At 40.7% G+C, this 14078-nt stretch overlaps 1 protein-coding gene across 3 annotated transcripts in view; it reads right to left on the bottom strand.

Moving 5' to 3' along the window:
- Positions 1 to 14078, bottom strand: part of CACNA2D4 (calcium voltage-gated channel auxiliary subunit alpha2delta 4) — a 176227-nt gene that overhangs the window by 93038 nt on the left and 69111 nt on the right. For all 3 annotated transcript variants that reach the window (XR_013536775.1, XM_072999840.2, XM_072999839.2), the window contains 2 exons: positions 10015 to 10108; positions 7533 to 7628 (listed from right to left, as the gene is read on the bottom strand). Coding sequence is in view for 2 of the 3 variants with exons in the window: in XM_072999840.2 (XP_072855941.2) it covers positions 7533 to 7628; positions 10015 to 10108 (190 nt within the window). In the remaining variant the exon portion in view is untranslated. The remainder of the gene's footprint in view (positions 1 to 7532; positions 7629 to 10014; positions 10109 to 14078) is intronic.

The raw sequence follows: 14078 nt of genomic DNA on the forward strand, positions 1-14078 counted from the left end.
AGCTGCACTCTCTGGACCTGACCCCCAAAAAAGGATCAAAACAGTTAGATCTCCGATCCCTGTCCCCACCAATCTATCCAGGAAAATACCTTGGTTGATGGTATCAAAAGCCATTAAGAGAGCAAGGAGCACCAACAGGGTCACTCCTCCCCCATCAGCCTCCCTTAAAAGGTCATTATGCAGCATGACCAGTGCTGTCCCATTTCCAAGGCATCGCCTGAATTCAGACTGGGATGGATCTTCCTCCTTGAGATACATCACCCACTCGATCAGCTTGCCTATAAAAGGGATATTAGCAATGGTCCTAAAACCATTTAGGTTACCCATTGCTAAGTTTGACTACTTTACAATGAGTCATATGATGGTTTCTTACACACAAGGATGGAGATGGCCCTCCCTGAGTGAGGCATTTATAATGTTTATGGCCCAGTCCACAGTAACACAATCAGCAGCTTTCAGAAGATATGATAGGCAAGAATGGAGCACCAAGGTGGTGGGCCTACGTTGTACCAGCACCCTGGACACCTTAGATGTCACAGGCTGAAACTCAACCAACTGGGCCGATGGAGAGGTCCCAGTTTGATTGGCCAAACTGACCATTGAGTCCAGATCGTGCTGGATAGCCTCAATTTTAGATTTAAAGAAAGCTCTGAATTGATCCCCAGTGAAATCACCAGCGTGACTCCGTTCTTGACAAAACTCTCAGAAAAAGTAATCAGATCTACCGACCCCATCACCTTAAACAAATGCCGGCTCAATTCTTGGGACATTCTTGAATCTTATGATGATCACAAGGCAGATGAGAATCATATTTTATAACATTAAATCAGATTTTAAGAATGAAATGATTGTTAAAATGCTAATTTTCTGCCTTAAGTTTAGAGCTGTTTAATCATTCATTTTTTTAAAATACTGGTACTTAGCATTGTTTCTAATCTGTTCTAAATAATTTTTTTATTCAAATTGGCCTTTAATGTTTTGCTGTGTCTTTTAAGGAATGTTTTTATCTATGGTACTTTGCTTTGGGAGCCCTTGAGGCCAGAGAAGTAATAAATAATAAATAATAAATTTTAGATACTTAAATGAATAAATAAAACAGTCACAACCAAATTTATTATATGTTTATATTTAACTCCTTGCTTACTATCCCCAGTACCTTAACAGTTTGGTACAGTCATATTACATCAACAATACTGAACTCCAAGTCTAACTTCTACCCACACAAATGCCAGATACTCCATACATGTCAATCAGTTTTTATACTCATTCCTGACATTACTTACCACAATACATTATTGTACCAAGCTATATTACCAGTTATGCAACATCACAATATGTAACCCAGTGGGCGTGAATATGACAGAACCATTAAATCATGTGCATAAAACTGTACGTACAGATTTAGCATGCTTACGATAATACTTCAAAATTGTTAAAAGACTTTTTATACCTCGGTTCAACCATCAATCCAAATAGAGAGTGTAGCTAAGAAATGAAAAGAAGGTTGAAATCTGGAAGGGTAGCTATGAAGAACGTAGACATGAACCTTAAGTGCAATGATGCATCAAGCGATCACATTCAGAAGGTGAACATTATTTACACCATGGTATTCCTAATTACTATGTATGGATATGAAAGTTGGACAGCAAAGAAAACCAAAAGGAATACAAAATGTGGTGTTGGGGGAGACTTTGTGGGTACCATGGATCAAATCTTTCTAGAAGCAAAACTAACTAAGTTGAAGCTATTGTACTTTGGTCATATCACAAGACAAGAGTCACTGGGAGACACTAATGCTGGGAAAAGTTGAAGGCAAAGTGGAAGACCAAATTAGAGACCCAATAAAGGAAGCCTCAACTTTGTCTTTGATAGCGAGACTTCTTGGAGATCACAAATTCATAGGGTGGCTGTAAGTCAGAAATGAATTAATGGTACACAACAATAATAGCAGCTTATGTTGTACCACAGGCCAAAAATGTATCAGTACATACAATAAGGGAGGGGAGAATCATCTTGTTCTTTGCTTCAGGCAGCAAAATGTCTTGGGCCGGTGAGGGTGAGAGCTGAGTTCAGTTGACGCCATGGGATGGGATAGGTTGGACTGCCTTTCCATTCTGTGGCTGTCAGAACTGCAGCTGCCCTGTCAGCCTTTAACTCAGGGGGGAAGCTGGTGAGTCTTGCATCAGGTTTCTTGAAGAAAGCGGAGCATAAGATGGGTTTGGAGCTGCTTCGGAACTGGAGGTGGGGGAAGATGGTGCGGGTAGACTGAGATGGCTGCTGCAGAATCAGAAGCTTTGTTAGCCCCTGTCTCTCCTTATTCTCTTCAGTACTAAAGCTTGGGCGGAGGAAGGGAAATAGGCCATGCCATACAACCCGTCCTCGCCTTTGGTTCCTGACTGAGAAGATGGAGCTGCGTGGGGTCAAGACCCTGCTCACCAGGTTTGAGTCTTCTGATTGCTGAGACCAGGGCTCCTTTTGTGGAATGAAGACTGGGGTGGTGTTGGCATGGAAAAGAAGAGGGGTTGGCTGGGCAACGTTGTGGCTTCTGTGGGTTGTGCTATGCCAGTTACTTTGAAAAAGGAAAGGAAGTGGGGAGGCGAGGAGATGCCCATGGCTTAATAAAAGCCTGGTAGTGGGGAGTGGAGTGGGCTGATATAAGAAATGTCTACTGCTTTGCTATTTTGGTGAATGGTAGGAGGTACAATTTATGGAAAAAGGCTGCCAAGAGGTACACAAGTGAAAAAAGGTTGGGAACCATTGGCTTACAATAAGATTTTGCGTCACTTCAATCGTCAAAGATGAAGAAAATCACCAGAGCAGGCTCAACCAGCAACAAAACACTATCAGTGTAGTATTTTGCATGCAAATATGACAATTTTATGAAAGTAGGGATGATGGCCAGAGCATGAACACAGAAGGCAGGATATCAAAGGAGACACATTTTCCCCAACCTAGGGGCAATGTAATCCTTTTTAAAAATAACTATTTGTAATTTGAACCTTGAACCTTCTGCCTGAAAAACATAAGCCATACCACTGAGCTATAATCCCCCCTATAGCCCTTCAGCATCTCACATCCCATGCATTTTAAGACTATAGAGCCAACATTAGTGCAGTATTGCATAGTTTGATACAGAGCACCACCACCTCTAATTCCAGCGTCATTTTCCAGAACTCCCCTTGCCTTACAAGTTTATCACCATATATTTCTTTGGTAACTACTGAGACTCACTCATAGGAATGGTACAATTAACATGCTTGACAGGCCAAAGTTGATATACAATCTCAGTTTTCCACCTCACCACACCTAATTTTTACTATTTCTCTGAACATCACCCATCTCTAGAAACAATGCATCTTAACACTTGTGATTCTATAACTTAAGTTGGATGTTTCTTAAACATTCCAATACAGTAGCAAAACACCTGTCTTAAACAGTAAGGGGCTCGCGTGAGGTATCCTGTCCTTATTCAGATATGTCTTTGAGTAGACCTTTGGTCTAGATGTGCGGGAGAGAAATCCAATAAATAAAATATTTGCAGGAACAGTCGATGTCTGCAGATTGCTCTGTGCTATAGAGGTCATCAACTGCATTGCCCACAATGTTTGTCCATTTGAATGCAAACTGAATAAGGCTGGCCCAAAATAAGATGCCTAAGGCAAAGGATGTAGTAGCATCCATCCATTCCACATGCAGAAGCTTACTGGGCTGGCAGTTGAACCTTATTTCAGTGCCAGCAGTAGCATATGGTCTTCTACGGTACCTCAGGACACTAAGTTAGCTAAGAGGTTTTCATAAGACGGAAAAAGCTTGAGGCTACCACTGCTCTTTCCTACCCAGCATTCTCCACCTAGGGTGGATGCCTCACTTTGCCCAACAGTAGGGCTAGCCCTGATATTAATGAAATGCCAGGTCTACTCAAATGGGGAAAAAACAGATTGGGTTAAGCTGTCATAATAGTGGATTTGCTAATGCTGCTTTCAGAGTGCAGAAACACTGCTGTTCAAGAAAATTTCATTTTAAAAGCATTAGCACACAATGCAGATTAATCAGCTGTAGCTCACCTCTCTGACAAGGTTTAAAGTACTTAGCTATACAGGCACTGAAAATAAATACAGAGACAGAGACATTCACTTCTTAGTATCTGTAAAATACATCTTTACTTAAACCATCTTTCAAAACTTCTGAGATTATAACAGGCTATTTGTGAAGATATTATCTTCCTAAGGGCTCAAAGTTAAGAAAAATAGTTAGGTCGCATCTTATTAAGCCACCTTCTGCCAGTGAAAGAATATTCAGGCACCCTGAAGCAATCCCATCGCTAATCAGACTGGTGGCAACCATATATAAACCCAGGTATTTCCTTTAATCCAGGAGCCTTTTACTTTTCAGCCCTGATGCAACTGAGGTTAATCATGTTTAAATCACATTGAAATCAACGACAGAAATTAGTTGTTTAAATTTTACTGGAGTCTCATGTCTTCCCAGAAAGCTCAGTAACTTGCTTTTATCAACAAAAGTAGGGCCTGCAAGAGATGTTCTCATTAATTATGCTGCAATAATAAATCCATGCCAGAACGCTGTCCTTCAGGGACAGAAAGAGAAAAGATTAAAGCTTTGCGCTGAATGGTACTAAACGTTTGTCACTTAGACATTTCAACTGAAGACTAAATCTAATTTACTGTGTACGTAAGTAAGCAAGATGTTCACTGAAATAGCTACATAGGGTCAGAATTGTCTTGCTGTAGTTCTCCCTGCATCTTGTAAGCTTTTCTTCGCTGGGGACCGCACCAGATTATCCGCTCTAGAGAACTGAAGATACACCAGCATGTAATCCATAGTACTAACTGAGAGGGACAACCTTATGCAAAGTGAAGTTTAGATACAGACTAACTGCTGCCAGTCAGTCACATATGGGGAAGTATGCACTCTTGTGTTTCTATATTGCTGAAAACCATCTACTTTCTTCTGCTTGGTATTTGTACAGTAATTTTTGGTTTCTGCATATATTAGGTTTAACCAGCAGCACTTCAAGCTAGCTAATTAGACTAAAAATAAACCTTCAGCAAATAGCAAATGCAGCAAAGATTTTAAAGGAATTGCTACATGGATCTATGGGTTGAAAATTAAAGGTAATGCACTACACTTACTAGAATCTAGCCCCTGGGCTAGAAGCAGAGATAGTAATACTTTTATCCCACTAGGTGGAGCTGTTGTCCACAGCAAACAAGCTGCATGGTAATGGGCAAGAAGGCAGACAGGATGGTGACTTTTCAGTCCAACCAATTACACCCCATGCACACATGCAAAACAACAACATCGAGGTTGCTCAAAATATATCTCTGTGGGGTGCTGCTATACTGGGCAAGCTGTTTCAGTGTGATGGGAATTTGCACCATGCCATGGCTAACTGGTTTAGAGGTAGCATGACAAAAATGTCTTGACTCTAATATGCAGAAAGATAAACGAAATTAGTTTATTATAATGGAGAAACTGCTTCACAGTTTCATGCTGGGTGGCTAGTGCAATACTTGGATTCATGCTCTATCCTGGAATTCTTCCATACATTCATATATGTACAGTATGTTATGTATATATGTTATACAGACTAGTTTGAAGACATGGCTACACAGGCAGGCCTTCCCTACAACCATTACCTAGCCTATCTTCCTTTTTTCTCTCTTTCTTCTCTTTCCTCTTTTTTCCTTTTCCCATCTTGGACTTTGTGATTAATTTGGATTTTACCTCAGTTTATTTTTATGTTATATGTAAGCCACCCAGAGTAGACACGTTCTAGATGGGTGGTATATAACTCTTATAAACAAACAAACAAATACTGCTTTTGTTTATGTGTCTCTTTTGCAGGCTTTCTCTACTGAAACTTTGAAATTTGTACTGCAATAGGGGGCTTCCCATTGAAAACTGTATGGATGGTATCATATGAAGCAGCAAAACAAGACTCTTTAGTCCTGACCATAACATTCGTCCATTTTTATGTGAGAGCAGCTGCAACAGTATCTGTTACCAGAGGGATTCTGTTACTAACGTCTGTATCCAGCATGTACTAACAGATGTTGCCACACAAAAGCGGAAAAGATTGGGTGATGAGAAAAGCTGCAGTGGCATTGAGCATCCTGTTCTAGCTAAGAATGGTAAAGTTGTTCTGGACAATGGATGCAGCGCTGAGAGGTTACTCTGTGCAGGTAGGAGGCATCCGTTGACTCAAGGAACCAGTAATGGTCAGCCAACAGGTTGCCAATTATCTCCTTGCTATCTCTAGCAAGACATTCTTTGAAAAAGAGAGAAAGAGAGATCAATCCTGCCTGGAAGATATGCTCCTTGACACAGAAATTCAGCTTCCCACAGGCTTATATGAATGTCCTTCTATTTAGCAAACACAGTCCCTATTTCCTGCTGTCTGTCACTAGGGAAACACGCACGGCTCTTTCCTCTGTCCACCTTTTGCCTTTTAGAGAGGCTTTTAGAAATGTCTCTCATTATAGAGAAATTGCTATCCTTTAGGCTTTAGCTTCTTTCCCAAGGGTGGGACTTCACCTGCATCAGCACTAACTGCATCGGCCTGTCAGCTCCCATAACATGGGCACAAATAGTCCATGGGACATTAAAGCCTGCTGTTCCACAGTTTCCAAATACAGTGGTGCCTCGCTTTACAATTGCCCCGTTTAACGACGAAATCGCATTACGACAAAGTTTTTGCAATCGCTTTTGCAATCGCAAAATGATGTTTCCTATGGGGGAATTTCACTTTGCGATGATCGGTTCCCTGCTTTGGGAACCGATTCTTCACAAAACAATGATTTTCCAACAGCTGATCGGTGGTTTCAAAATGGCTGCCGGGTAAATAAAATGGCCCCCCTGCTGTTTTCTGGGATGGATTCCTCGCATTACAGGCACCAAAAATGGCTGCCCTATGGAGGATCTTCGCTGGACGGTGAGTTTCAAGCCCTTTGGAACACATTAAATGGGTTTTAATGTGTTTCAATGGGTTTTTTCTTTTCGCATTACGTTTTCGTTCTACAGCAATTTCGCTGGAACAAATTAACGTCGTAATGCGAGGCACCACTGTAACCAGATTAATCTTGTACTATGAAGCCCTCATGAGACGCTGAGTCAATGTACAGACAACTTGAGTAATCTGCAAGAGCTCCCTTCTGAATTCAGTATTGGCAATGGTAGTACAAGAAGAACAGGGAGGAGAAGAAACCTCTTGGCTGAAAAACCTTGGGAAGTGCTTGGATGCAGGACAGCCAGACCATTAGGAGCTGCTTAGAGCGACCATGACATCCAAAGTAAGAATAGCTGTGATGCGGTCACATCTCTAGTAGGAAAGGAACAAGAATACACCTGATACTATAGGGGCCAGGTTGTAACACAGAATAGTGAGTGATTCTATTAAGAACATGTTTGGCTGTACATTCACAAAATGGTAACTCAGTGCTAGTTATTTTTTATTTTAGTTATTCCAAACTACACTAAAGGGCAAGAGAAAGACATGTATTCAAAGAACTCACCTGTTCGAAACTTTCTCAGAGCCAACATAGAGGGAACTTCGTATGAGGCCAGCCCGAGTTCCCATAAAAGCCATCTCCACACCCCCTTCAGTCTCACTGATGGAAACAGTTGCAGAGGAAAAGAGAGACAGTGTTAAGTCTCAGCAACGCCCGTTCAATATGTTTTGCATAATATGATAGGGGCCAGATTGTAACAAAGAGACAGAACACACACTTTTATACGCAAAAGGCCCCAGGTCTCTGAGACATGTGATAAAAGTGGGATCCTGTTAACAAACCAGCAATTTTGTTTTTCACCAACTGAATCTCCTGAACACTTTTTAAAGGTCACCTTGTGTAGAGCCCATTACAGTAAATTAGCCTGGATGTCACTATGAATCTTAATTTGATCACACATAAAAGGCCTCCGTATAAACAGACTTAAACATGCATGGGAAATCACAACATTCACTACATACAGTTGGTAGGAAACGGTGTTATTTTAGAGATGCAGCAGATTATCACTGCAGAGAAAGATTACCTGCCCTATCAATGTACTGCCCATGACCCAGTTGACTCATTCCAGGGGATGCTGCTAAAATTAGCTCCAGTGTCAAAGTCAGGCAAATAAATAATGAAATAATATAGCACAGGTCTCTCTATGTAGTGAAACTACTTAAAACTGAACAGGAAGGAACCGGAGCACCCTCCTGTCATTTTGAGAGTGGAAGGAAGCAGGGGAGAAGTGGGCTGTTCTTACAAGAAGCCAGCAGAAAAACTCTTAGCATGCTTGGGGGAAAAGATACAGCATAAACCAAGATACAGCATAAACATCATTAAACTTTTTTCCCCCTGTTTGATGACTCCTAACAGAGCACAGCAAAACTGAGACATACCTAAGGGAGTGAGTGAACTGGGACAGCTAACAGAAGTTTGGCAGGGGAGTTCAGTGGGGGAGGCCCCTAATAAAATGTCTGGTTTCTAGATATAGTTATATATTAGTAGATTTTCCCAGCATCCTTCAAGGCAGACAAAACAAAGGAAAGAGCACTCACAGACAGACAGAATAAAGCAAAAAGGTAACAGTTGAGTGTGGAAAGAAGAGACACTGGTGGTGGTGACCTGCAAAACGTGTGCAATACTTGTCTTTGTTCCTGAGAACAACATAATGTACTCCTACAACAAGTGAGAACTGGAAGAGAAAGTTAGAGAACTGGAGCAGCAAGTGTCCCCACTTGAAGCTATAAGAGAAGATTAAGAGTACACAGACAGAACTCTTGAACAGGAGCAGCCAAGGAATGCACTGGAGGTGGAAGAACAGCAAGACAAAGCGGAGGAGGAGTGCTGAGGAGAGAGCAAACATAGTGGAGGAAGCACCATGGAAAAGAGCCACAATTGGGAGCAAAAGGAGGAAAAGGCACTATTCGCTGGTGAAACTGCAACATTGCTTGGAGGTTCTTGAAGAAGAATCTTGCAAACAGCACGAAGAGGAAGACATACAAGAGACCCCACAGGAGGATATGGGAGTAGATATGATAGCACTTTTCATATACTTGAAAGACTACAGTGGTGCCTCGCAAGATGAATTTAATTCATTCCGCAGTTAATGTTGTCTTGCAAAAAATGTGTCTTGCAAAATGTGTTTTCCCACAGGAATGCATTGAAATCTAATTCATGCGTTCCTATGGGGAAAAAAGTCAGAACAAAGTCAAATTTGATTTACAAAGGGTTTATTAAGTGCTCTTTAAAGCCATACATATTGTGCAGATGATTTTAAAAATTTCAGTCAAAAAACTTTAACTTTTTAAACATCATAGAAAAACATTTAAAAATCAGTAAACATGAGGCAGGAACAAGAAATGGAAAATATTTGTCTTGCGAAGCACGGCCATGGAACATTTGTCTTGCGAGTCATCAACCCCCATTGCCGAAACCATTTGTCTTGCGAGTTTTTTGTCCTGCGAGGCATTTGTCCTGCGAGGCACCACTGCATAACACAGAGGGGACGGATTTGTTCTCAGTCATCCAGAGTACAGGACACACAACACTGGCCTCAGGTTACAGGAAGCCATATTTTTGTTTGAATGTTGGGAAAAACTTCCTAACTAGAGCAGTACGATAATGGAACCAATTATCTCTGGAGGTAGTGATCAGTCACTTCTATTAAATGCTAGAGGCATTTAATAGAAAATTAGACAACTATTTGTCAAATATACTTTGATTTGGATTCTTGCATTGAGCAGGGTGTTGGTCTCGATGGCCTTATAGGCCCCTTCCAACTCCATTTTCCTAGGACTCTATGATTCTATACTAGAGATTATTTAATGAGAAAACCAAATTAAGAGAATAACTGGTATTAATTTCTAAAAGGAAGGAAGACATTTATATGCCCAAAATGAGTGGTGACAAAATGGACAAGAAAAGTCACTAATTTGCTAATCTCTGTATTTATTATACCAAAACATGTGGAACTGTTGCAAGACTGAACTTCACACAAACTTACTCTGACATATTGAGTGCCAACGTTGTCCAGTAGGCTTCCATCGGTGCTGTTACTACAGCATCAAAGAGTACCTCTTGCACTAACTCCTCATCACCTGAGGAGGAAAAAGAATGAGGGAGAGAGAATATCAATTACACTGCAAACTCAAAATAAGAGCTGTGATACTTTTGAAAAGGACAATACTTGTTTTTGTTTTCTGCAGCCATTGGCTTGCAATTTTTTTTTTAATAAAGAGATCCAGGCTAGCTCTGTAGCTATGAAAGGAAACATGTACAACTTCAGGCATTTCCTGAGCTTGTTAACCACTGGTAGAATAGCTATCACCAAAAAATAGAAGTAAAACAATGCTTCTTTATTAACAGATTTGTCGTTGGAGATTCGGGGACTGGCACATATGTTAATATTAATTTATTCATTCCTGAGAATGCTGAGAATGCTCGGCAAGTTAAATTTATCTCAGCATTTACTTCTGTCATGCTATCATAGCACCATTGAGAGTGTCCTAACCTATGGCATTCTGGCATGGTTTGGGAGTAGCTCTGTAGCGGACAAAAAAGCTCTACAGAGAACCATTAAAATTGCCCAGAATATCATCGGGCTCCAGCTACCAACCCTGGATGACATCTTCACATCCCACTGTCTAAGGAAATCACATAGCATCCTGAGAGACTCTTCCCATCCTGCTTATAACTTTTTTGAACTGTTACCATCTGGCAGAAGATATAGAACAATTAAGACTCAGACCACACGTTTTCTCAATAGTTTTTATCCCAGAGCTATAATTGCAATTAATAATGAGCTTAAAGTCCACCAGTAGTGAATAATTAGTTGGACTGTGTTACTTGGCCTGCGGTGTAGATGTTTGTATTTTTAATGGGGGACTTTTAGTGGGTGGGGAATGTTTGGGGAATTTTATGTGTGTGCATGTGTCTGGTCTCTGGGTGTCTGTGAATTTCGTTGTATGTGTATATACTTACAATGACAATAAATTATTATTATTATTATTATTATTATTATTATTATTATTATTATTATTATTATTATTATTATTATTATTATTATTATTATTATTATTATTATTATTATTAAGCCCAAATTAGCAACCATCATTACAATAAGGGAAGGAAGGCAGGGCAGTAACAGATTTACTGAAAGATAGTTTTTATTACGTTTTTCACCCGTGAGGTGCAAGTCAGTACAGAGCCATACAAATCACTAGGAACAATAGCAAAATTGAATCTTTAATGTAAAATAGAAAGAAGGGGGAAATTGAAATCCTGAAACATTTGCTCCATGCCTCAGTATTATAATCCTAACCCTTATTCCCAACGTGGCTGAACCTGGTTAGGAATGGCATTTTGATACCTCTTCACCAGCAGAAAGAAAAGCAACTGGGATGAGAGACCCCTCTTGTTCTCCCCAGAGCAGAAAACCCTGAAATGGAGCATTCACTTGGGTTTGATCTGAGCCCATAGGTAACATTCACCCTAGCGCTAACAGGTCGAAATCAGGCCCGTCAGCAGATTGCTTAATTTTAAAGCTTTCTACCTAAGAATGCCATAGACCAGTGGTTCTTAACCTTGGGTTACTCAGGTGTTTTTGGACTGCAACTCCCAGAGGCCTTCACCACCAGCTGTGTTGGTTGGGGTTTCTGGGAGTTACAGTTCAAAAAGACCTGAGTAACCCAAGGTTAAGAACCACTGCCATAGACAATATCTACCTCATTAATTAACCACTTAGTAGCACATTCTGCCTGAGTCCTAAAAACTCAAATAGATAGCTTGACTGAAAATACATTTGGCCATGGAGCCAAGCCAGCTTGGGGTAGAGTACTGAAGGAAAGGGGAGAAGAGGGATAGCCTTTTGAGAGAGCAACTGCCCCAAGGTAGCAGGAGCTATCAGAAGCAATCAAGATATTTGAGAGGAAAATCTATGATGGTAGGTGGTGTGACCTTAGAAAATGTTAAATGATGAGAGACACATCACATCAGTGGTTGGTTGCTAGCCATCACGGTTTGACTGCCAAAACTCAAGTTCTTTTCATAGATAGCAGTGTGCTTCTGACTAGGCAAACAAAGCTGAAAGATTAATGATAAGAGGTGGATGTTACCATCTGCTCAGTTATGGGCTGGGCCTGCCAGTTCCAATTCACAATTAATTTGAAAATCAAGTCAGAGTCAGAAATAATTATGACTGGGCCATGGCAGCATGCCGATTACACAGTTTGTCATGTTAGCCTGAAGAAGAGATGATTAAGAGGTGGAATGATTGCCATCTTCAAATATTTGAAAGGCTGTCACATAGATGATGGAGTGTATTTGGATTGTGGTTTCTTTCTTTTTACTTTTACTTTTTTGGTCAATAGCATCCAAACTAATATATTAAAATTTCAAGAAAAGGTGTTTCAGGCTTATATTTGTTGTTGTTTAGTCATTAAGTTGTGTCTGACTCTACGCCCCTCCTGTCTTCCACTGCCTCCCGGAGTTTGGTCAAATTTACGTTGGTAGCTTCGATGACCCTGTCCAGCCATCTCGTCCTCTGTTGTCCACTTCTCCTCTTGCCTTCACACTTTCCCAACATCAGGGTCTTTTCCAGGGAGTCTTCTCTTCTCATCAGATGGCCAAAGTATTGGAGCCTCAGCTTCAGGATCTGTCCTTCCAGTGAGCACTCAGGGCTGATTTCCTTCAGAATGGATAGGTTTGTTCTCTTTGCAATCCAGGGGACTCTCAAGAGTCTCCTCCAGCACCACAATTCAAAAGCATCAATTCTTCGGTGGTCAGCCTTCTTTATGGTCCAGCTATCACTTCCATACATCGCTGCTGGAAAAACCATAGCTTTGACTATGCGGACCTTTGTAGGCAAGATGATGTCTCTGCTTTTTACGATGCTGTCAAGGTTTGTCATAATTTTCCTCCCAAAGCAGGTGTCTTTTGATTTCTTGGCTGCTGTCACCATCTGCAGTGGTCATGGAGCCCAAGAAAGTAAAGTCTGTCACTTCCTCCATATCTTCCCCTTCTATTTGCCAGGAGGTGATGGGACCAGTGGCCATGATCTTAGTTTTTTTTATGTTGAGCTTCAGACCATGTTTTGTGCTCTCCTCTTTCACCCTCATTAAGAGGTTCTTTAATTCCTCCTCACTGTTCTTAGGTCAGGGCGTTAGTAAGTCAAGGCACCACAGTACTGCTGTCAAGACTGCTCACAACCTAAGTTCAATCCTAATGGGCTCAGGATATAGATATAGGTATAGATGTAGATATGAAAAAGGAGTGGGCAGGTGTAAAAGGCCTCTCCAAATTGAAAACTAATTCAAGTTAATTAAAAGGAGAAGGGATGTACAGGCAGGGGGAAGGTTTTATATGTGTCTGATCAAGGAAAAAAAATACTTGCATGTTCTTGAAGGTTCCCTCTTCCACAAATACTCTTTGTTTGAAATGATTAATTATTATTAAAATTATAAAATGAAGACCTAGCAGGATCCTGTACTGATCTCTCCCTCTCTCTCTCTCTAACCCAGCAAATAAGAAACATCTCCCCATGCTCACTTAAAAGGTGATAGCAGCTACTTCCTCTCCATAAAAGAATTTAGCAAGGTAATCATGAAGGCAGTGCTTACTGATGTACCATAACATTTGATAGAACCATTACAAATATTAGAAAATTGTTCTGCTGAGAAAAAGATGAGATGTGTTCACTGAAGAACACTATTCCTGCTGTGCTGTTAGACCATAGCCAATGAAGACATCATTGTCAATGTCACTTAGAACACATCTGCCATTGCCCCTTTAGACCAATATAGGCAATCAGGCATACCAGAAACTGAAACTAAGTGATGTGACCAGAATCACTAACACCCCCCGCAACAAATAGCCCCTTGCCAGCCAAATGAAACGTAATGAATGGACAGGCAAAAGGACTGGAAATACTTGCAGTTAACTCCATATCATTTAGTTAAAAGAAAATAACTCGAAACTGGCTGTGACAACTACAGGATAAACTGCAGTGTAGTCAAAACACTAGGAAGCACTCCACATTGTTTTATAGCAGATGGTAGCAGATTCTCCTTT

This window comes from Pogona vitticeps, chromosome 5, assembly GCF_051106095.1.
Source record: "Pogona vitticeps strain Pit_001003342236 chromosome 5, PviZW2.1, whole genome shotgun sequence".
NCBI classification, from domain to species: Eukaryota; Metazoa; Chordata; class Lepidosauria; order Squamata; family Agamidae; genus Pogona; species Pogona vitticeps.